Below are 23,464 nucleotides of genomic sequence, written 5' to 3'. Positions count from 1 at the left end.
AACATGTCACGCTTTAAAATATGCGCACACTCATGGAATGGTGCCAAACTTCAGTACTTAAAAATCTCCATAGGCGTCGCTTATTTTTTTTTTTTTTTTTACAAGTAAAACATTTAGAGTTAGAGGAGGTCTAGTGCTAGAATTGTTGCTGGCGCTCTAACGCATGCGACGATACCTCACATGTGGGGTTTGAATGGCGTTTACATATGTGGGCGGGACTTGCGTGTATGTTCGCTTCTGAGCGCGAGCTACCGGGACAGGGGCGTTTAAAAACATTTTTTTTTTTTACTCAATTTTATTTTTACACTTTTTTTTTTATCACTTTTATTCCTATTACAAGGAATGTAAACATCCCTTGTAATAGGAATAGTTTGTGACAGGTCCTCTTTATGGAGAGATGCGGGGTAAATAAGACTCCATATCTGTCCTCCAGGCTGGAAAGCATGAGACCGGTGAAAAAAAATTCACATCTAATGCTTTCAGCCACGATTGCGGCTGTGTTTACATTCCGGGACCCGGGCGTGACGTCATAACATCGCACCCGGCCCTCCGACGATCATAGAGATGACTGGTGACCATCTACTCTATGCTTTCCGACACCGGCGGATCGTTTCTCCGGGTCTCCGATGGCAAGGGAGAGCCCGGAGAAGCACCGGATGGTGGCGGGAGGGGGGGGGGCGTCCCCTCCCGCCACCTATAAGAACGATCAAGCGGCGGAACTGCCACTATGATCGTTCTTATGGTGCACAGAATCGCCGGCTGAAGAGACGGATATCTGAATGATGCCTGTAGCTGCCCCCATCATTCAGATATCCCCCCTGAAAGTCCAGGACGTCATATGACGTCCTTGGAAGGGGTTAAAGTAGGGTTGTCACGATACCGAGCATTTGTCTGAGTACTTGTACTTGCACAAATGCTCCCGTTACCTGGGATGGGAGAGGCGGCGTTCAATGGGGCGGAGTCAGCGGGCGGAGCAGAGGTGGAGTACTCAAGCAGGTAAGCTGGCCTGGCAGAGGTACAGAATTCATCCGCATCATCCATCGTGATCAGTGACCAGAGCCGTCGCATTAGGTAACTGAAGTGACGCTCCGTGTTGCCCGTCAGTGCTTGGACATCCTGACGGCCATCTTGGTCCACCCTGCACTCGGACACATCAACCACTAGTCGCCCGCCGTCAAAAGACCGCGGGAGGAAGACTCTGTTCTCCTGGGTGGACGTCATATGACGTCACGCCTTTAAAAACCACTAGGGGGCGCACGCGCCGAGGTCCCGGTGCGCGTGCGGCCCGCTGGGCACCTGCGATTGCTCAGGAACTGAGCAGGAAAGTGGATCTGTGTGTGTAAACACACATATCCACGTCCGATGGTGTGTCCCTTGTGTATAGGGACAACCATCGGGTCACCTCCCCCAGTCACTCCCCTCCCCCCACAGTAAAAATCACTAATTAGGCAATACATTAACCCATTCCTCGCCCCCTAGTGTTAACCCCTTCCCTGCCAGTCGCATTTATGCAGTAATCAGTGCATATTTATAGCAGGGATCGCTGTATAAATGTGAATGGTCCCAAAAATGTGTCAGAAGTGTCCGATGTGTCCACCGCAATATCGCAGTCACGATAAAAATCGCCGATCGCCGCCATTACTAGTAAAAAAAAAATAATAATAAAAATGCTATCAATCTATCCCCTATTTTGTAGGCGCTATAACTTTTACACAAACCAATCGATAAACGCTTATTGCGATTTTGTTTTTTTGCCAAAAATATGTAGAAGAATATGTATCGGCCTAAACTGAGAAAAAAATTGTTTAAAAAAAAAATGGATATTTATTATAGCTAAAAATAAAAAATATTGTGTTTTATTTCAAACTTGTCCCTCTTTTTTTGTTTATAGCGCAATAAATAAAAACCGCAGAGGTGATCAAATACCCCCGAAAGAAAGCTCTATTTGTGGGGGAAAAAGGACGCCAATTTTGTTTGGGAGCCACGTCGCACGACCGCGCAATTGTCGGTTAAAGCGACGCAGTGCCTAATCGCAAAAAGTGCTCTGGTCTTTGACCAGCAATATGGTCCGGGGTTAAGTGGTATTGGGACAACCCTAGTTTGTATTCCCTATGAGGTTAGTACTTGAATCTTTAAATAGGGATGCACTTATACCTGTTGTGTTTTTGTTTTAGTACCGGTAATTGTGCTCAAGTACTCGCTGATACCAATTAGGAATACACCGGTAATCTCACAAGTACTTGTGAACATGCTCCCGATACCCGAAAACCAATACTTTGTAGTGCAGTTTTGCACCCATACAAAATGAATGGCCTCAAATTGCACTGCAAATAATTGCTTGCGATTTGAACAGGAGGGCGGTGCGATTCCTGTCTGACTCGTGCAGTTTCCCGCACCGCTCCTGTGTGAATCCAGGATGAAGCCCCTATGACTAGCTTGACAGAAGCGATGGGGAAACCGCAAGTGATTCGGACAGGAATTTCACCACATTCCTGAGCTGATCAAATGCAATTTTTTTGCAGTGCGAGTTCAGCCCATTTATTTTGTATGGGTGAAAATCGCACCACAAAGGTATTTGGGGGATCCAGTACTTGTGCGCAATTCTAATGTTAAAGTGATTAGTAAAGGTATAAATAACAAACATGTTATACTTCCCTCCACTGGGCAGTTCGTTTTGCACAGAGGGGCCCGATCCTCCTCTTCTGGGGTCCCTCGGCGGCTGTCTCGGCGTGGTTAGGTTGCGTCCTGTCATACAGGCTGCGTCCATAGATACCGCGTGTATGACCCATACTACCACATGTGATTCTGAGCCTTTGTAATTGACAGAACTGAAATCCAATGAATGAAAAGGGGAGGGCCTGAGACAGTCGGGCTGGGAAGGAAAGATCTAGATCGGTGGTCTACAAACTGCGGCCCGGGGGCTAGATGTGGCCCTTTGCTTGCCTGAACAGGCCCTTAGAGCACTATTCTTCCCACTGATACAAGACACAATTCTTCCAATTGACATCAACAATGAGGCACCATTTCTCCCACTGACATTAACAATGGGGCACTATTCCTCTCTCTGATCCCAAATGGGGCGATGTTTGCTACCACTGATGCCAGAAAAATGTCCACTACTGCTGGCCACAGTCTGTCCCGCCCCTAAAGTCTGAAGGACCATAAACTGGTTTAGAAAGTTTGGAGACCCCTGATCTAGATGATGCGGGATGTCCTCCACCCAGGAAACTGCCAGTCGCCGCTTTATACTCTGTTCCTCCAGTGCTCACAGGAGGACTGGGCTGCGCCTGCGTGCCGGGAGGGAGTCGGAATCGGAGCTAGTTATCAATCAGGCAGTTTGGTGGATCCCAACAATATGGCCTGGAGTGGCTGTGTCAGCCGAGAGCAGGGTTTGGCCCCTTAGCTGGCTCGGGGGGCCACTGTAGAGCAAAACTCACTCATGTGACCCAGAAGAGAAGTAAGACCAAGAAAAAGGGTTTTAACCACTTAAAGACCTGCGTATTGTAAATGTACGTCCTCTTTTTAAATATGGATATCTCAGTAACGGCAGCAGCCGCTGCCACAACTGAGGTATCCATATTTTCTGTGGGCGGCCGTGTAAACGATAACGGCGGTCTCCGCGGTGGATTTGCCGCGAGATCGCCATTATCGGTGGCGGGAGAGGGCTCCCGCCACTTTTCCGCGCCCTCCGCCGCTTACCGTAGCCGTCGGTAGCGGCGGAGGAGATCGGATGCTGCCGCCTGGAGAGCGAGGACTTGAATGAGGGCAAGATGGCCCCCACCCGTCCTCATAGCTCTGCTGGGCGGAAGTGACGTCAAAACGTCAGTCCCGCCCAGCCTCTTAAAGACAATTTTTTTTGTTATTTTTTTTAAATGACAAATTTTCTTTTTTTTTTTTTTTTTCTTGCATTTAAAGCGGGGGTTCACCCTTAGAGGGCACTTTTTCCCCTTAGCTTCCTGCTCGTTTTCTCTAGGGGAATCGGCTATTTGTATTAAAATATGTGCAGTACTTACCCGTTTTCGAGCTGCATCTTCTTCCGGGTATGGGCTTCGGGAGCGGGCGTTCCTTCTTGAGTGACAGTCTTCCGAGAGGCTTCCGACGGTCGCATCCAATGCGTCACGATTTTCCAAAAGAAGCCGAACGTCGGTGCGCAGGCGCAGTATAGAGCCGCACCGACGTTCGGCTTCTTTCGGCTACGAGTGACGCGATGGATGCGACCGTCGGAAGCCTCTCGGAAGACTGTCAATCAAGAAGGAACGCCCGCTCCTGAAGACCCATACCCGGAAGCGACGGAAGAAGATGCATCTCGAAAACGGGTAAGTACGGCTCATATTTTAATACAAATAGCCGATTCCCCTAGACCGAACGAGCAGGAATCTAGGGGAAGAAAAATTTTTTTTTTAGAAATGGGTGAACTCCCGCTTTAAGTCTAAATATGAGATGTGAGGTCTTTTTGACCCCAGATCTCATATTTAAGAGGACCTGTCATGCTTTTTTCTATTACAGGGGATGTTTACATTCCTTGTAATAGAAATAAAAGTGATCATTTTTTTTATTTCAGTATAAAAAATAATAAAATCAATAAAAATAAATAAGCAAACCAAAAAAAAAATGTTTTAAAGCGCCCCGTCCCGACGAGCTCGCGCGCAGAAGCGAACGCATACGCAAGTAGCGCCGCATATGAAAACGGTGTTCAAATCGCACAATTCAAAAAAGTGAATTTTTTCCAAAAAAAGTGCGCTTGTAAGACCGCTGCGCAAATACGGTGTGACAAAAAGTATTGCGATGACCGCCATTTTATTCTCTAGGGTGTTAGAAAAAAAATATATATAATGTTTGGGGGTTTTAAGTAATTTTCTAGCAGAAAAAACTGTTTTAGTCTTGCAAACACCAAATCTAAAAAAGACCCAAGGTCTTTAAGTGGTTAAGGGTAATCGATGACTTTTTGGCAGTGTGCGCTTTGCGGGCATTTGCCGCGCTCCCAATCCTCACGTTTTAGGAAATTAAGCTAGGGTTGGAGCCCCTTGTAAAGCTAGAAACTTAGCCCAGAGATCCCACCAACAGACCGTCAAGGGGTTAACTGTGTCACTTAAATTACCCCTCCTTCCCCCTGAAACATGTTGGATAGAGGCCGGGTTCACACTGGTATGACACGACAGTCAAACTACTTTGAATCCGACTTTGCCCTGCGACTTGACTTTGCCCACGCGTCAGACTTCAATGACCAGGGATCCGACTACGATCCCTGACAATGCCAGGCACTGTGTCTGGTATGAATGTTGAGGGGGAACTCCACGCCAAATTTTAAATAAAAAAAAAAGAAAGAAATCTGCATGGATTCCCCCTCCAAGAGCGTACCAGGCCCTTCGGTCTGGTATGGATTTTAGGGGAACCCCCTACGCCAAAAAATGGCGTGGGTGTCCCCCAAAATCCACACCAGACCCTTATCCGAGCATGCAACCCCGCTGGTCAGGAAAAGGGGTGGGGACGAGCGCACCCCCCCCTTTGTGCGCAACGACATATTGGTATGGGGCGTGGTCCCGCCCCTTATGGTGTCACCGTCCCATCAAGATCATCAGAGCACAAGTCGCATTCAAAAGTTGGATCATGCAAGACGGCGATCCGACTTTGATCCTGCTTCAGCCCATTGAATATCACTGAAGTCGGCCCAAAGTAGTGCAGGGAGCATTTTCAAAGTCGGACCGACATGTTTCGGACCAGTTAAGACGTCTCCCATAGGGAAACATTGATTTTCATGCGACATGAGCTCCCAATGTCGGAGCATTTGTCGCACCAGTGTGAACCCGGCCTGATAGAACTGTGCGGTAGAATACAGTCTGTTCACCACCTGTGTGAGTTCTTAATTTGTGGTGATGAGGGCATATTATTGGGTACTCCGCCCGTGTTTTCTGGCCCTTGCCACGGGCAGACGTGGCGAAATTGCTTTCTTTGTGTGGTTCTTGAGCTTTGGCACAGCTGACACATGGGGTCATTTCTCATATAATGTTGCAATTGTAGCCTTCCATTGAAACAGCTGAGTTTTCCCCGGAGCGGAGCCGTTCATGATCACACACTGAGAAATCTTTGTGTAATTGGCCTCTTGACAATTGTGAGATACCAGGCACGCTCTTCATCGGAGGTTTCTTTAACGCGGACCAACTACCAAAGGCCTGATTATACGAGGTGAAACAAATGTTTGAAGACCTTCGATTCCCAGAAAACCAGACTTTCGAGAGGTGGGCGAATTGTGTAAATACGTCTGATCCACTAGTTCCAGGTCCCACTTCTGGGACAAGTAGATGGCTTTATTATCTTTCCAGCAATGTATGTTGACCCCGTATAAAAAGTCTTCTGGGAATTCTGAAGCTAAGAGATACAGATGCAAGCTGCAGATCCTTGATGCAGTTTTATTGAGTTTGTACCCAAGGGATCCCAGGACTACATGACATCAGCTTAGAAAGAAAAAGTCATCCTTTGTGTGAAAATACTGGTCCATTCACATCGTAATATTGCGCAGAGATATACTATATAGACAAAAGCTTCAGGAGATCTTGCATATAGGACCTTGTTGGATGTCCCATTCCAAAACCATGGCCATTAATATGGAGTTGGCCTCCCTTTGCTTCTATAACTCTTCTGGAAAGGCTTTCCACAAGATTTCTGGAGGAATTGGTGCCCATTCAGCCAGAAGCACATTTTGTGATGTCCGGGCTCACCATCTGTGTACCAATTCATCTCAATGGTGTTCAGTGGGGTTTAGGTCAGGGCTCTTCCGTCACACCAAACTGGTCAAACCATGTATTTATGGAGCTGGCCCATTCGCCGCAACCATTATTAGAGAGCCAAGCCCTCTTCAGGACACTTTTATTCTTCCACGCAAGTTGGTCAAGCCATGTCTTTATGGTGTTTGCCACCATTTATGGAGTTTAGGTACTACTACTAATGTTGGATGAGAAGACCTGGCTCGACATCTGTGTTCCAATTCATCCAAATGGTGTTCAGTAGGGTTTAGGTCAGGGCTCTTCCTTCATACCAAACTGGTCAAACCATGTCTTTATGGAGCTGGCCCAGCCACAGCAACCAGCCAAGCCCTCTTCAGAACTCTATGCAGGACACTTGTGATCTTCCACACAAGTTGCTCAATCTATGTCTTTATGGTGTTGGCCACTATTTATGGGGTTAGGTACTAATGTTGGATGAGAAGACTTGGCTCCCCATCAGTGTTCCAATTCATCCAAGTGGTGTTCAGTAGGGTTGAGGCCAGGGCTCTCTGAAGGCCACTTGAGGTCCTCCACACCAAACTGATCAAATCTTGTCTTTTATAGAGCTGGCCCACCCACAGAAGAGACTTTGACAGTCATTTTTTTTGTACCACCTCTCCTCACTTTAGAAATTATGTAAGATCTACAAGGAGGGCCCTCTTGTATTAACCTGTACTGTAATTGTGCTGTCCCCCTTCTACATTCGTAAACTGTTGGCGCTATATAAATCGTGTATAATAAAAATGTTTGGCATTGTGAGGGTCTACCCATCTATTCAAGCTTCGCCATATGACTAACCGTTTGTGAATGTATAGGTAGACCCTTACACTGCCAGATAGGTTCTCTATGGGTGAGCTAGCTCCATAAAGGCATGGTTTGACTAGTTTGGCGTGGAGGACCTCAAGTGGCCTACACTAAGCTCTGAACTCAACCCTACTGAATACGTTTTGGGTGAATTAGAACCGTGATGGTGAAACGGGTCTTCTCATTCAACACCAGTTCCTGACCTCACAAATAGTGGCCAGCACCATAAAGACATGGATTGACCAACTTGCATGGAAGAACTTGTGTCCTGTAATAGAGCCTTGAAGAGGACTTGGCCCTTGAATATCGGTTGCTGAATGGCTCCCATAGGTATTTTGAAGACTTGAAGTGATCTACACCTCATAAAAAGTTCTTCTAGAATGGGATGTCCCAACGAGGTGTGATGGTCAAGTGTTTCACAAACACTTAGCCATATAGAGAAGCTTAATCACCTGACTATCGCACTTCGTTGGGCATCCCATTCTAAAGCTGTAGATATTAGAATGGCACTGCCTGCCGCCCTTTGTAGGTATGTCCTCCACTCCACTCTACTGGGAAGACTTTCCATAAGCATTTGGCGTGTGTCCAGGGGGGGAATTGTGTCCATTCAGCCAAAAGAACATTCGTAAGGTCAGAGTCTGATACTGGATAAGAAAATCTGGCTCACCATTGGTGGTTCAATTTATCCCATAGGTGTTCAGTAGGGTTGAGGTCAGGACTCTGTGGAGACGACTCAAGGTCATCCCTATCAAACTGTTCACACAATGTCTTTATGAAGCTGGCTTTGTACATAAACAGTCATGGTGAATCAGAAAGTCCCCTTTCTCAGCTGGTACCACCGGGCTGGAAGATCACAAGTGTCTAAAATGCCCTCCTATGCAATGTATCCTTCACTGGAATCGCTTGAACTCAATCCTTTGGAGGGGTGTTCACATACTTTCGGCTATATAGTAGATTTGATGGTCGGGTGTCCAGATGTTCGGCCATATAGCATTGCATGGGTCTCTTGAGAGGAGTACTGATGCAGGCGGGTGTGAGGTTTTCATGAAGTAGAAGCACCTTACCACCTAGGATCTGCCTACATTGCGTATGAAGCGGAGACCCCCTGAGGATGTGCATCGAAAACCCCAAATTTTTATTTTAAAATGTCATTAGCATGTTGATGAGGGAGAAACCAGGGAAGACGAAACATGCTAAACTTTCCCTAGAACAGTGGTCTCCAAACTGTGGCCCTTTGCCTGCCCTTATCCAGCCCTTGGGGCACCATTTCTCCCACAGGCACCATGCCTTCAGCTGTGGGGCATAAGTCTTCCCACTATTCAATGGCGGGGCACTTATTCCTTCCACTGAGAACCAGGGGGCTTAATTTCTCCAGGTGGTGCCAATGATGGAGCACTATTTTACCCTTCCATTGGCCATTGTTTGGGCCCCCCTAAAGTCTAAAGCAGTGGTCATCATCAACCCTTTTCTCAGGGCCCACTAACAGGCCAGGTTTGCAAGATAACTGAAATACATCCCAGGTGATATCATTTGCTGCTTGGTGATTGCCGTATACTAGTCTGCACCTCCCCAAGGTAATACATAAAACCTGGCCTGTTGGGCCCCGGGTAACAGGGTTGATGACCACTGGTCTACAGGACAATGAACTGGCCCTTTATAAAGTTTGGAGACCCTTGCTCTAGATCAGGGGTAGGCAACCACGGCCCTCCAACTGTGGTGAAACTACAAGTCCCATGAGACATTGCAAGACCCTGCCAATCACAAGCATGGCTCCTTGAGGAAGAGGCATGATGGGACTTGTAGTTTCACCACAGCTGGAGTGCCGAGGTTGCCTACCCCTGCCCTAGATGATATAAGTTCCTAGGACTTTGCTAGGTTGTATTTCGGAAATCGACTACCACCAGGTGTTTGCTAGCTTCCAATTAGTTTAACCACTTCAGCCCCGGACCATTTTGCTGGTAAAAGACCAAGCCATTTTTTGCGATTTGGCACTGCGTCGCTTTAACTGACAATTACGCGGTGGTGCGACGTTGCACCCAAACAAAATTGACATGTTTGGTTTTTTTTTTCCCACACATAGAGCTTTCTTTTGGTGGTATTTGATCATCTCTGCGTGTTTTTTTTTTTTTTTTTTTTGCGCTATAAACTTGACAAAGAGCGACAATTTTGAAGAAAATGCAATATTTTTTTTACCTTTTTGCTATAATAAATACCGTATTTATCGGGGTATAGCACGTTCCCGCGTATAGTGCGCACCCCTAAAGTTGCCCCGAATCCTGTGGAAAAAAGTTGTTTTGTACTTAGTTTTGGTGTCTTGCGCGGCGTTCATCGGCGGCCTCGTCTGGTCCGGCGTCCGTCTGCGGCTTCGGGTGTCCTCTTCGTCGGGTCCGGCGTCCTCCCCGCTCGTTTCCCGCGCCGAGTTTGAATTCTGCGCCGACATATACAGAGCGAAGTACACTCGTGTATTGTCGGCAATGCTCGGCTACTCTCGCGCTGACGTCCTGTACGTCAGCGCGGGAGGAGCCGAGACTGCCCGACAATACACGAGTGTACTGCGCTCGGTCTATGTCGGCGCAGTATTCAAACTCGGCGCGGGTATCGGCGTATATCGCTCACCCACGATTTTGCCCTGATTTTCAGGGCAAAAAAGTGCGCGGTATACGCCGATAAATACGGTATCCCCCAAAAATCGAAACAATTTTTTTTTCTTTCAGTTTAGAGCGATACGTATTCTTCTACATATTTTTGGTTAAAAAATACGCAATAAGCATTTATTGGTTTGCGCAAAAGTTATAGCGTCTACAAAATAGGGGATAGTTTTATGGCATTTTTATAATTTTCTTTTTTTTTTTTTTTCTTTTTTTTTATATTGTGACTGCGATATTGCATTGGACACTTTTGACACTATTTTGGGACCATTGTCATTTTATACAGAGATCGGTGCTATAAAAATGCAATGATTACTGTGTAAATGACACTGGCAGGGAAGGGGTTAACCACTAGGTGGCGAGGAAGGGGTTAAGTGTGTCCTAGGGTGTGATTCTAACTATGTGGGGGTGGGCTACAAGTGACACATCAGTGATCACTACTCCCGATGACAGGGAGCAGTAGATCAGTGTCCTGTCACTAGGCAGAACAGGGAAATGCCTTGTTTACATAGGCAGCTCCCCGTCCTGCCGCTCCGTGATACGATCCTGGGACATCGCGTCCGGCGGGCGCCCACCAGGCGGCAGATTTGAGGCAACGTACAGGTACGTTGCTTTGCCTGCCTGTGCTGTTCTGCCAATGTATATGTGCGTGAGGCAGTCGGCAAGTGGTTGACGAAGAACCCCCCCAACCAGGCTTGTGGGGGGGAGGGGGGGGGTACAAAGACTGGAGGATAATTGGGAGGATCTGGTTTATGGTTTTTGTTCTCACATTTTTATAGCAGTCTTGGATTTCTATTTGACAAACTGTCATCCTGTCTGTTGCAGTTCAAAGAGGAGATCTCCAAACGATTCAAAGCCAAGAAGGATCAGCTGGTACTGATCTTTGCCGGGAAGATCTTGAAAGACGGCGACACGCTAAACCAGCACGGCATCAAAGACGGCCTCACCGTTCATCTGGTGATCAAGACGGCACAGAAGTGAGTGTGGGAGTTTTGGTGTAGGCCTATATGATGGGGCGGGGGAAGTCTGAATCATGGAAATTGTACGTCACCGATTGGTTTTTATATTTTCCTGCTCCCTAGAAGCAAATGCTGTTATCCTGTCCATGTACGCTATTGTAGGCTAGAAGCGTTTTTCAAGCTTCAGCTTATAGGAGCAGGGGGAACTTTTTTTTTTATTTATTTTTTTTAATTTTTTTTATTTTCCTATTTCTTTATTTATTTTATTTTTTGCGATCGATTTACCCGCAGGAAAAAAAAACTGTCCTCTCCTAAATGCTGTTAATGCGAAGCACCAGTTTCCAGCGTCCTTTTTTTTTTTTTTCTTAGACAGCTGTCTGCCAGCGTCCTTAACGACCGCCGCCTGTAGATATGCATCCACAGAATGGCACGGCTGGGCAGATGGACGTACCGGCACGTGCTGTACATCTACCCAGCCGCACGCCCGCGACCCGGTCCGAAGCTCCGGGACCGGCGGACCTGATCGCCGCTGGGGTCCCGCAACCGGTCCCCGGAGCTGAAGAACAGGGAGAGCCGCGTGTAAACACGGGTTCCCCGTGCTTCACTGTGGCGGCTGCATCGATTGTGTCATCCCTTTTATAGGGAGACTCGATCGATGACGTCACTCCTACAGCCACACCCCCCTACAGTTGTAAACACACTTCAGGTCACACATAACCCCATCAGCGCCCCCTTGTGGTTAACTCCCAAACTGCAATTGTCATTTTCACAATAAGCAATGCATTTTTTGCTGTGAAAATGTCAATGGTCCCAAAAATGTGTCAAAATTGTCTGCCATAATGTCGCAGTCACGGAAAAAATCGCTGATCGCCACCATTAGTAGTAGAAAAAAAAATTAATAAAAATGCAATAAAACTATCCCCTATTTTGTAAACGCTATACATTTTGCGCAAACCAACCGATAAACGCTTATTGCGATTTTGTTTTTGTTTTTTAACCAAAAATAGGTAGAAGAATACATATCGGCCTAAACTGAGGAAAAAAAGTTTTTTTTAAATATTTTTTTGGGGGATATTTATTATAGAAAAAAGTAAAAAATATTGAATTTTTTTCAAACTGTCGCTCTATTTTTGTTTATAGCGCAAAAAATAAAACCGCAGAGGTGATCAAATACCACCAAAAGAAAGCTCTATTTGTGGGGGGAAAAAAAGGACGTCAATTTTGTTTGGGAGCCACGTCGCACGACCGACCGCGCAATTGTCTGTTAAAGCGACGCAGTGCCAAATCACAAAACCTGGCCCTTTAGCTGCCTAAAGGTCCGGGGCTTAAGTGGTTAACCAGTGTATAGATGGTTGTTAAGGAGCAGGTTGGCAAGCCGGCCGCCATGTCCTTGGCAACTTTGTGACTCAGCTGCTACTGGCTGAATATTGGTTGGTGTTTGCATCCCCCTTTTTATTAGATAGATAGATATATATATATATTACACCCCTTAGCCAGAATAAGACTATTTCGGTTTAGACTGAAATTCGGCTTTTATTTTGGTTACTCTGTAAATGTTTGTGGCGTTTCGATCGAAAATCTACAGAGGGTGCAGCATGTACCGAGCTAGTCCCAAAACAAATATAGTGGAGCCTCTGCTGTTTACCTATTTGGTATTTTCCGCAGTCAATGATCTTTGAACGTCTCGGAGTTGGATTGTCATTACTTGTGAATTCAAAGCTGAATGCAAATCTTGCTGTTCCGGGAGCCAATCATAACCCGGTCTGTGCAAAGCAACGATAATAATGCGCCGAAGCCTTAGGCTGCAGATAAAGGGCTCGTTCACACTTGCTTTGATCTCCGAAGAGCAATCTGCCTTGGGATCGCTCTTAAGCCCCCGTTCACACCTAGGCGTATATACGCCTGTAGTGCGACGCCGCTGCAGCCCCGAGACGCCGGAGGGATGATTTCACATGCACCTCTATGGAGATGGTTCTCATCTCCACGCCGTATGCCTGCCGCCTGAAAAAAAGTCCCGGACCTTTTTTTCAGGCGACTTTCGGCGTTCAGCATAGATGTGAAGCATCTCCATAGAGGGGGTGAGGCTGCATTCACAATCGCGGCGTTTTGTCGCCACAAATCGCGGTACAAAAAGCTGCAATTTGTCGCCGCAATTCGCGGGACAAAACATCTGCGATTTTGTACGCCTAGGTGTGAATGCAGCCTTAGAGACGATTTGACAGGTGGGTAGGAGGCGCTGTGTCTCCTTCTCACCACCTGCTTTACCCCTCGGAACCCCCATGACTAATGTGCCACAACTTCATGCAATTGCTGGACGCTTGTAGTTTAAAGGAGAACTATGGGCAAAACCACCCCCCCCCCCCCCTTTTTTTTGTTTTGTGTTTTTTTTTTTTTGCGCAATTATTTTTCATATTGTGAAAGATAATGTTACACAGAGTGCATTGATGTGTCGCGCTTCAAAATTGCGCCCGCTCATGGAATGCCGACAAACTTTTACCCTTAAAAAAATCTTCATTTAAAAATGTCTACAGGGTGCCAGTTTTGAGTTAAAGAAGAGGCCTAGTGCTAGAATTATTTCTCTCACTCATACGATTTTGGCGATACCTCATGTGTGGCTTGAACACCGTTTTCATATGCGGGTGCTACTTGCGTATGCATTCGCTGCTGCGTGCAAGCTCGTCGGGACAGGGCTCTACATTTTTTTTTTTTCTTCCCCTCTTCTTTTTTTACTTTTTGTCCTTTTTAAAAAAAAAATTATATATATATATATATATATATATATATATATATATATATATATATATATATATATATATATATATATATATATATATATATATATATATATATATATACACACACACACACTGTATTTACTTGAGTAAGCAGAGTTTCTCAGCCCCTCTAAGCTTATACTCGAGTCACCTTTTTGCGCCTGGACTTTGGGGACCCGGTGCCGGCCGTAGGTCCCCTGGACCCCAATCTTGGAACACATATAGTCCCCCCTCTACCTATAAGTGTGCAAAGTATGTTGTCCGGGGGACCTACGGCCGGGAGCACTTTTTTTTTTTTTTTTCTCACCGCACTATCGCAGTACCATTTATAAGCCGCTGATCACCGCCATTAGTAGTGTAAAAAAAAAATTCCAGTATGTTATGATTGGTCTAGGAATGTATTTTTCGGTTTTCTTTTTGGATTGTATAAAGAATTGAAGAAAAAAATTGGTAGCTGGCAGGACTGGCTTCCCTTTATGTGACCGAGGTCACATGATCACGGATCCTTCCCACTGCTTGTTTTGGTTCAGAACTGTTGCAGGGGTCTCACACTGGCAGCCCTTCAGCTGTTGCAAAACTACAAGTCCCATGAGGCATTGCAAGGCTGACAGTTATAAGCGTGACTCCCACAGGCAGAGGCATGATGGGACTTGTAGTTTTGTATCAGCTGGAGGGCCTTTAGTTTGAGACCTCCTGGTTTAAAGGGATGCCAGCAGTAGGGGTTACATTTTTATTTAATTTTTTTTCTTAATTTCTTCAGTAGTATTAGTATTTATAGCTCTAGAACTGGTGTGTCTTGTTTTTAATTTCTGGAGTTGAGATTTAATGTTATAAAGCTGATTAATGACTTTGATTTTGCAGGTCCCAGGACCCATCGGCCACAGCCGCTGCTACTGCTGCTGCCGTTGCTGCTTCCACTGCCGCCGCCAGTCCTGCAAGCAATGACTCCCCTCCTGCACAGACCACCTCTACACCGGAGGCAGAGACCCCCAGAGCAAGCACTGGAACCCCGGCCACAGCCGACAGAACCCCGTCTTCGGGAATCTTGTGTAAGTATTGCTGCTGTGCTGGGAAAGAGCTGCTCAGGTATTAAACTGGTTTGTAAAACAAATTTTTCCAGGAAACCGGTAACCAGTTCAGGTCCGCCCTATAGTAGCAGTTTAACATCTACAGGGCGGCACCGCCCCAGGAGCCACCCATTGGGGGGCTCCTGGAAAAACTGCACACACAACCATTCCAAATACGTAAGGTTGCGCCAATAGGACAAAACAAGTAGAGATTCAGACTTACAAATGTGGCACTTGCAGAAAAAACGCGAATAGACATTTTTTAGTATTGTGTTTTTTATGAATTTTGTTTCTCTTCCAGCTGGTTTCGGTGGCCTGGCAGGTTTGGGCAATCTGGGCATGGGTTCCTCCAACTTCATGGAGCTCCAGCAACAAATGCAGCGCCAGCTGATGTCCAACCCCGAGATGTTGGCCCAGATCATGGAAAACCCGCTGGTGCACAATATGATGTCTAACCCGGATCTCATGAGACAGATGATCCTGGCCAACCCTCAGATGCAGCAACTGATGGAGAGGAATCCGGAAATCAGCCATATGTTGAACAACCCAGAGCTCATGAGACAGGTATGTGAGTTCTGATGGTGGACTGCGTCTGCCCTGCTAATCTGAGCTCCTCTGTATGTGAACTGTATACTTGGAGACGCCGCTTTTCTCTGTGCTGCCTACATGAGCTGCTCTTTATGGGAACTGCTTGGCTGGGTCTACCATGTCTACTCTGCCTACCTGAGATACGCCATATGGGTGCTGCTTGCTTATCGCTACCATCTTTACCCTTCCATCTTCATATGGGTACTGCTTGCTTATCACTACCCTTCCATCTCCATATGGGTACTACTTGGTTATTACTACTATATCTACCCTGCTACCATCTCCATATGGGTACTGCTTGCTTATCGCTGCCATCTTTACCCTTCCATCTCCATATGGGTACTGCTTGCTTATCGCTACCATCTCCATATGGGTACTGCTTGCTTATCGCTACCATCTCCATATGGGTACTGCTTGGTTATCACTACCATCTCTACCCTACCATCTCCATATGGGTACTGCTTGCTTATCGCTGCCATCTTTACCCTTCCATCTCCATATGGGTACTGCTTGCTTATCGCTGCCATCTTTACCCTTCCATCTCCATATGGGTACTGCTTGCTTATCGCTACCATCTTTACCCTTCCATCTCCATATGGGTACTGCTTGCTTATCGCTACCATCTCTACCCTACCATCTCCATATGGGTACTGCTTGGTTATCACTACCATCTCTACCCTACCATCTCCATATGGGTACTGCTTGGTTATCACTACCATCTCTACCCTACCATCTCCATATGGGTACTGCTTGGTTATTGCTACCATCTTTACCCTTCCATCTCCATATGGGTACTGCTTGCTTATCGCTACCATCTCTACCCTACCATCTCCATATGGGTACTGCTTGGTTATCGCTACCATCTCTATCCTACCATCTCCATATGGGTACTGCTTGGTTATCGCTACCATCTCTAACCTTCCATCTCCATATGGGTACTGCTTGGTTATTGCTACCATCTTTACCCTTCCATCTCCATATGGGTACTGCTTGGTTATCGCTACCATCTCTACCCTTCCATCTCCATATGGGTACTGCTTGGTTATCGCTACCATCTCTACCCTACCATCTCCATATGGGTACTGCTTGGTTATCGCTACCATCTCTACCCTACCATCTCCATATGGGTACTGCTTGGTTATCGCTACCATCTCTACCCTACCATCTCCATATGGGTACAGCTTGGTTATCGCTACATCTCTATCCTACCATCTCCATATGGGTACTGCTTGGTTATTACTACCATCTCCATATGGGTACTGCTTGGTTATCGCTACCATCTCTATCCTACCATCTCCATATGGGTACGATTTGGTTATCGCTACCATCTCTACCCTTCCATCTCCATATGGGTACTGCTTTGTTATTACTACCATCTCCATATGGGTACGGTTTGGTTATCGCTACCATCTCTACCCTTCCATCTCCATATGGGTACTGCTTTGTTATTACTACCATCTCCATATGGGTACTGCTTTGTTATTACTACCATCTCCATATGGGTACTGCTTTGTTATTACTACCATCTCCATATGGGTACTGCTTGGTTATCGCTACCATCTCTATCCTACCATCTCCATATGGGTACTGCTTGGTTATCGCTACCATCTCTATCCTACCATCTATATATGGGTACGGTTTGGTTATCGCTACCATCTCTACCCTTCCATCTCCATATGGGTACTGCTTGGTTATCGCTACCATCTCTACCCTTCCATCTCCATATGGGTACTGCTTGGTTATCGCTACCATCTCTACCCTTCCATCTCCATATGGGTACTGCTTGGTTATCGCTACCATCTCTACCCTTCCATCTCCATATGGGTACTGCTTGGTTATCGCTACCATCTCTACCCTTCCATCTCCATATGGGTACTGCTTGGTTATCGCTACCATCTCTACCCTTCCATCTCCATATGGGTACTGCTTGGTTATCGCTACCATCTCTACCCTTCCATCTCCATATGGGTGCTGCTTGGTTATCCCTTCCATCTCCATATGAACATGAAAGGGATTCATGTAATCGCAGTGTGTGAGCACACTCATGTAATGCACAAGGGCCCTCCCTTCTAATATGGCGGAGTGCTGCCGATGGAGGACATAAAGTAATGTAAATGCTTTATTGCACGTGCTGCATGGTAATAAATACCAAACCTCATTAATGGGGTTTTGGTATTTGCCTAAGCAAGTTTGCTGAACTGTGACATTTTGGTCTATATATGATGGCAAATCTTTCTATTTTCAGACCATGGAGCTGGCTCGCAACCCAGCCATGATGCAAGAGATGATGAGGAACCAGGACCGAGCCCTGAGCAATCTGGAGAGCATCCCTGGGGGGTACAACGCCTTACGCCGCATGTACACCGACATACAGGAGCCCATGTTCAGTGCAGCCAGAGAGCAGGTAACCGCTGACTGCCACACCTCCTGTCCACCAGCAGAGGGAGCCGATGTGCTTCCTCCTGGTGTATACATTTCTCTATGCAGTGTGTGTGATGAATGCATTATGGATATTCTGGTTCCTTTGAACAGTTTTATTAAATGTGATTTACCAGTTAGCAGGTCTCTACAGATTTCTAAAAAAATAACTATATATATATATATATAGTTATTTTTTTAGAAATCTGTAGAGACCTGCTAACTGGTAAATCACATTTAATAAAACTGTTCAAAGGAACCAGAATATCCATAATGCATTCATCACACACTGCATAGAGAAATGTATACACCAGGAGAAAGCACATCGGCACTATATATATATTCTATATAAAAAAAAAATTCTCTCTAATAATCAAAATAATATAAAAAGAAATTGGTGTTGCAAATTTTTAATTTTTTTTTGTAAACATCATTGTGGCCGGTACTCTTTTTATAGAATGATTTGGGCTCCTCTGCCTTTTTAAAAGCATTCAACAGGTATATCAGTGTTTTTTCGAATGTTTTTGAGCCATTTATTTATTTTTAAATGGCGCCGTTGACGTCCTGATTAACCAAAAAGTGATGTCAGGACATCACTCCTGGATTACCAAATCCGAGAGCCGGTCAAGGCTGATACAGCAGTCGCGTCAGCTGGTTGCTTGGGTTTCTTAAGGGAAAGGGGGAAAGCCATGGAAGGGGGGGGGGGTAAAACTGTCACTGCTTGTAAAAGCATTCTTGTAGCTAGTTAGCCGCTAGGATTGCTTTTACAAGAAAGCACCCCGCCGGCTCTTAAAAAAACAAATAAATAAAAAGTACCGGGATGATGGCGGCCAGGCATCATCCCGGTATAACCATGTTTAGCAACATTACATTTATTTTTTTTGTTAATGGGACTGTTCTCCAAGGTCCCTCCGATACCTGTCAGGACCTAGGTGTTTGCTCTGTGATCCGTTTTGACAGATCAGAAATCAGATTGGGTTATCGTCTCCTACAACCATGTGATCAAAGGCCTAGGGCAGTGATGGTGAACCTCGGCACCCCAGATGTTTTGGAACTACGTTTCCCATGATGCTCATGCATGCTGCAGTGTAGGTGAGCATCATGGGAAATGTAGTTCCAAAACATCTGGGGTGCCAAGGTTCACCATCCTGGCCTAAGGGGTTTGGTGGGGTGAGGTCTGTTTGACAGTAAGGATCAGAGCACAGATCCGCTCATCCTTTCCTACAGCAGAGATCATGTGACCCAAAGTCACTGATTTCGTGAGCAAGCTGGAAGGTTCCTAGAATTTTCTCTTGAATTTTTGTTGTGTGCCGTATTCTTGTCTCACTGTCTTCCATGTTCTTAATTCTTCCAGTTTGGTAACAATCCATTTTCCTCTGCTGGTGGCCCTGATGGCTCCGCCTCACAGCCTCTGCGCACGGAGAATCGCGAGCCTCTTCCCAACCCTTGGAACCCTTCATCCTCTCCTAGCCAGACATCCAGTGCTGAGGGGAATGGCGGCTCCACCCCCACCACCACCACCAGCCAGACCAATCCCAATCCTATTTCCAACCCGTTTGGCATCAGCGGTGCCAATCTGGGGACAGGTATGATTTGCTGCTTCTTGTCATTGTTTCTTGGTACCTTTTTGCTCAATTTCACATCATCTTCAGTGCATCCAGAAAGTATTCACAGCGCTTCACTTTTTCCACATTTTGTTATGTTGCAGCCTTATTTCAGAATGAATAACATTTTATTATTTTCCCCAAAATTCTACAAACAATCCCCCATAATGACAACGTGAGGGAAGTTTGTTTGAAATCTTTGCAAATTTATTAAAAATAAAGGAAAAAATCCCGTGTGCGCAGGTATCGCGGGCTCCTCTCCCGTGTGCGCAGGTATCGCGGGCTCCTCTCCCGTGTGCGCAGGTATCGCGGGCTCCTCTCCCGTGTGCGCCGGTATCGCGGGCTCCTCTCCCGTGTGCGCCGGTATCGCGGGCTCCTCTCCCGTGTGCGCCGGTATCGCGGGCTCCTCTCCCGTGTGCGCCGGTATCGCGGGCTCCTCTCCCGTGTGCGCCGGTATCGCGGGCTCCTCTCCCGTGTGCGCCGGTATCGCGGGCTCCTCTCCCGTGTGCGCCGGTATCGCGGGCTCCTCTCCCGTGTGCGCCGGTATCGCGGGCTCCTCTCCCGTGTGCGCCGGTATCGCGGGCTCCTCTCCCGTGTGCACAGGTATCGCACCCTTTGCCATGACACTCATAATTGATCTCAGGTGCCTCCTGTTTCCACTGATCATCCTTGAGATGTTTCTACAACTTGATTGGAGTCCACCTGTGGTAAATTAGTTGATTGGACGTGATTTGGAAAGGCACACACCTGTCTATAGAAGGTCCCACAGTTATCAGTGCATGTCAGAGCACAAACCGAGCCATGAAGTCCAAGGAGTTGTCTGTAGACCTCCGAGACAGGATTGTATGGAGGCACAGATCGGGGGAAGGGTACAGAAAACTTTCTGCAGCATTGAAGGTCCCAATGAGCACAGTGGCCTCCATCATCTGGAAATGGAAGAAGTTTGGAATCACCAGGACTCTTTCTAGAACGGGCCGTCCGGCCAAAATGAGTGATCGGGGAGGTGACCAAGAACCCGATGGTCACTCTAAAAGAGCTCCAACGTTTCTCTGTGGAGAGAAGAGAACCTTCCAGAAGAACAACCACCTCTGCAGCACTACACCAATCAGGCCTGTATGGGGGAGTGGCCAGACAGAAGCCACTCCTCAGTAAAAGGCACATGACGGCCCACCTGGAGTTTGCTAAACGGATCCTAAAGGACTCTTGGACCATGAGAAACAAAACTCTCTGGTCTGATGAAACAAAGATTGAACTCCTGGGCCAGAATGGCAAGCGTCATGTCTGGAGGAAACCAGGCACTGTTCATCACCTAGCCAATACCATCCCTACTGTGAAGCATTGTGGTGGCAGCATCATGCTGTAGTCTCCCAGTCACAGGAACTGGGAGACTAGTCAGGATGGAGGGAAAGATGAATGCTGCAATGTACAGAGACATCCTTGAAGAAAACCTTCTCCAGAGCGCTCTGGGGCGAAGGTTCATCTTCCAACAGGACAGCGACCCTAAGCCCACAGCCAAGATAACAAAGGAGTGGCTACAGGACAACTCTGGGAATGTCCTTGAGAGGCCCAGACTTGAACCCGATTGAACATCTCTGGAGAGATCTGAAAATGGCTGTACAGAGACTCTCCCCATCCAACCTGATGGGGCTTGAGAGGTCCTACAAAGAAGAATGGGAGAAACTGCCCAGAAATAGATGTGCTGAGCTTGTAGCGTCATACTCAGAAAGACTGGAGGCTGTAATTGGTGCCAAAGGAACTTCACCAAAGTATTGAGCAAATGCTACAGCTACTTATATATGTACATGGGATTTTTTAGTTTATTTTTTTTAATACATTTGCAAAGATTTCAAATGAATTTAATCCATTTTGGAATAAGGTTGTAACCACACAAAATGTGGATGAAGTGAAGCGCTGTGAATACTTTCCGGATGCACTGTATATACCATAACTTGTAGATGCGATACCTTTCACACAAACCTATTATACACTTATTGGAATTTTTTTTTTAACCAGAGACATGTAGCAGATTACAATTTAACCTAAATTTATGAAGATATTTTTTATTTCTTATATTTATTTTTTATTGGATAGGTTTTAAATTGGAAAGTAAAAAATGGGGGGGCATTTCTCTTGCCTGCCTCCCCTCCTTGCTTGCCTGCCTCCCCTCCTTGCTTGCCTCCCCTCCCCTTCTTGCTTGCTTGCCTCCCCTCCCCATCTTGCTTGCCTGCCTCCCCTCCCCTCCTTGCTTGCCTGCCTCCCCCTCCCCTTCTTGCTTGCCTGCCTCCCCCTCCCCTTCTTGCTTGCCTGCCTCCCCCTCCCCTTCTTGCTTGCCTGCCTCCCCCTCCCCTTCTTGCTTGCCTGCCTCCCCCTCCCCTCCTTGCTTGCCTGCCTCCCCCTCCCCTCCTTGCTTGCCTGCCTCCCCCTCCCCTCCTTGCTTGCCTGCCTCCCCCTCCCCTCCTTGCTTGCCTGCCTCCCCCTCCCCTCCTTGCTTGCCTGCCTCCCCCTCCCCATCTTGCTTGCCTGCCTCCCCCTCCCCTCCTTGCTTGCCTGCCTCCCCCTCCCCTTCTTGCTTGCCTGCCTCCCCCTCCCCTCCTTGCTTGCCTGCCTCCCCCTCCCCTTCTTGCTTGCCTGCCTCCCCCTCCCCTTCTTGCTTGCCTGCCTCCCCCTCCCCTCCTTGCTTGCCTGCCTCCCCCTCCCCTCCTTGCTTGCCTGCCTCCCCCTCCCCTTCTTGCTTGCCTGCCTCCCCCTCCCCTCCTTGCTTGCCTGCCTCCCCCTCCCCTCCTTGCTTGCCTGCCTCCCCCTCCCCTCCTTGCTTGCCTGCCTCCCCCTCCCCTCCTTGCTTGCCTGCCTCCCCCTCCCCTCCTTGCTTGCCTGCCTCCCCCTCCCCTTCTTGCTTGCCTGCCTCCCCCTCCCCTCCCCTCCCTTGTCGTAATTTCTTCTCAAAAAACAAAAGCAGTGATAAAATACCAGCAACAAAAAGTTTGCTTGGCGGTAAACAAACTATTTTTTAATTTGGGGTTCAGTATCTTTTTGACCACTCAATCGCCAGGTAATGTAGTGCAATACTGAATAGTAAAACCAAATGGCCTGGTTGAAGTGTTTAACGGCCCTTTTTGTTTCCTTTCCCACCAGGCATGTTTAACAGCCCAGAAATGCAGGGTCTGCTGCAGCAGATATCGGAGAACCCGCAGCTAATGCAGAGTATGATCTCCGCCCCTTACATGCGCAGCATGATGCAGACGCTCGCCCAGAATCCTGACTTTGCTGCACAGGTTGGTCTGTCCATCTCTTGTGTGTGTGTATGATTGGATTAGATTGCATGTGATGCACTATTATGTATTTAGGCCCAGTTCACACGCAAGGGATTTTCTGCTTGAAGCTCTAAAATGCTTAACAAGCCAAATCCCATTCATTTCATTGGGGGCCTGTTCACATCTGGGCATTGGGGGCCTGTTCACATCTGGGCATTGGGGGCCTGTTCACATCTGGGCATTGGGGGCCTGTTCACATCTGGGCATTGGGGGCCTGTTCACATCTGGGCATTGGGGGCCTGTTCACATCTGGGCATTGGGGACCTGTTCACATCTGGGCATTGGGGACCTGTTCACATCTGGGCATTGGGGGCCTGTTCACATCTGGGCATTGGGGGCCTGTTCACATCTGGGCGTTGGGGGCCTGTTCACATCTGGGCATTGGGGGCCTGTTCACATCTGGGCATTGGGGGCCTGTTCACATCTGGGCATTGGGGGCCTGTTCACATCTGGGCATCTGGGCGCTGATTGGCTAGAGCGGATGGATTAAGAGCAGCGCAGCCAGTGGCTGGCGCTGCTGTCAATCACAT

At 47.2% G+C, this 23,464-nt stretch overlaps 1 protein-coding gene across 1 annotated transcript in view; it reads left to right on the top strand.

The window, feature by feature from the left end:
* The window catches only part of UBQLN4 (ubiquilin 4), a gene marked incomplete at its 3' end in the record, with an annotated part of 29,400 nt that extends 6,505 nt beyond the window's left edge, over positions 1-22,895 (top strand). Inside the window, 6 exon segments of the mRNA XM_040332182.1 lie at positions 11,039-11,190; positions 14,808-14,995; positions 15,315-15,577; positions 17,847-18,005; positions 19,374-19,605; positions 22,756-22,895. Coding sequence (XP_040188116.1) covers positions 11,039-11,190; positions 14,808-14,995; positions 15,315-15,577; positions 17,847-18,005; positions 19,374-19,605; positions 22,756-22,895 — 1,134 coding nt within the window.
* Between the last annotated feature and the right edge of the window lie 569 nt (positions 22,896-23,464).

This window comes from Rana temporaria, chromosome 13, assembly GCF_905171775.1.
Source record: "Rana temporaria chromosome 13, aRanTem1.1, whole genome shotgun sequence".
Taxonomy (NCBI): domain Eukaryota; kingdom Metazoa; phylum Chordata; class Amphibia; order Anura; family Ranidae; genus Rana; species Rana temporaria.
The sequence above is the reverse complement of the archived record's forward strand: the minus strand, read 5'-3'. Positions and strand labels throughout refer to the sequence as shown.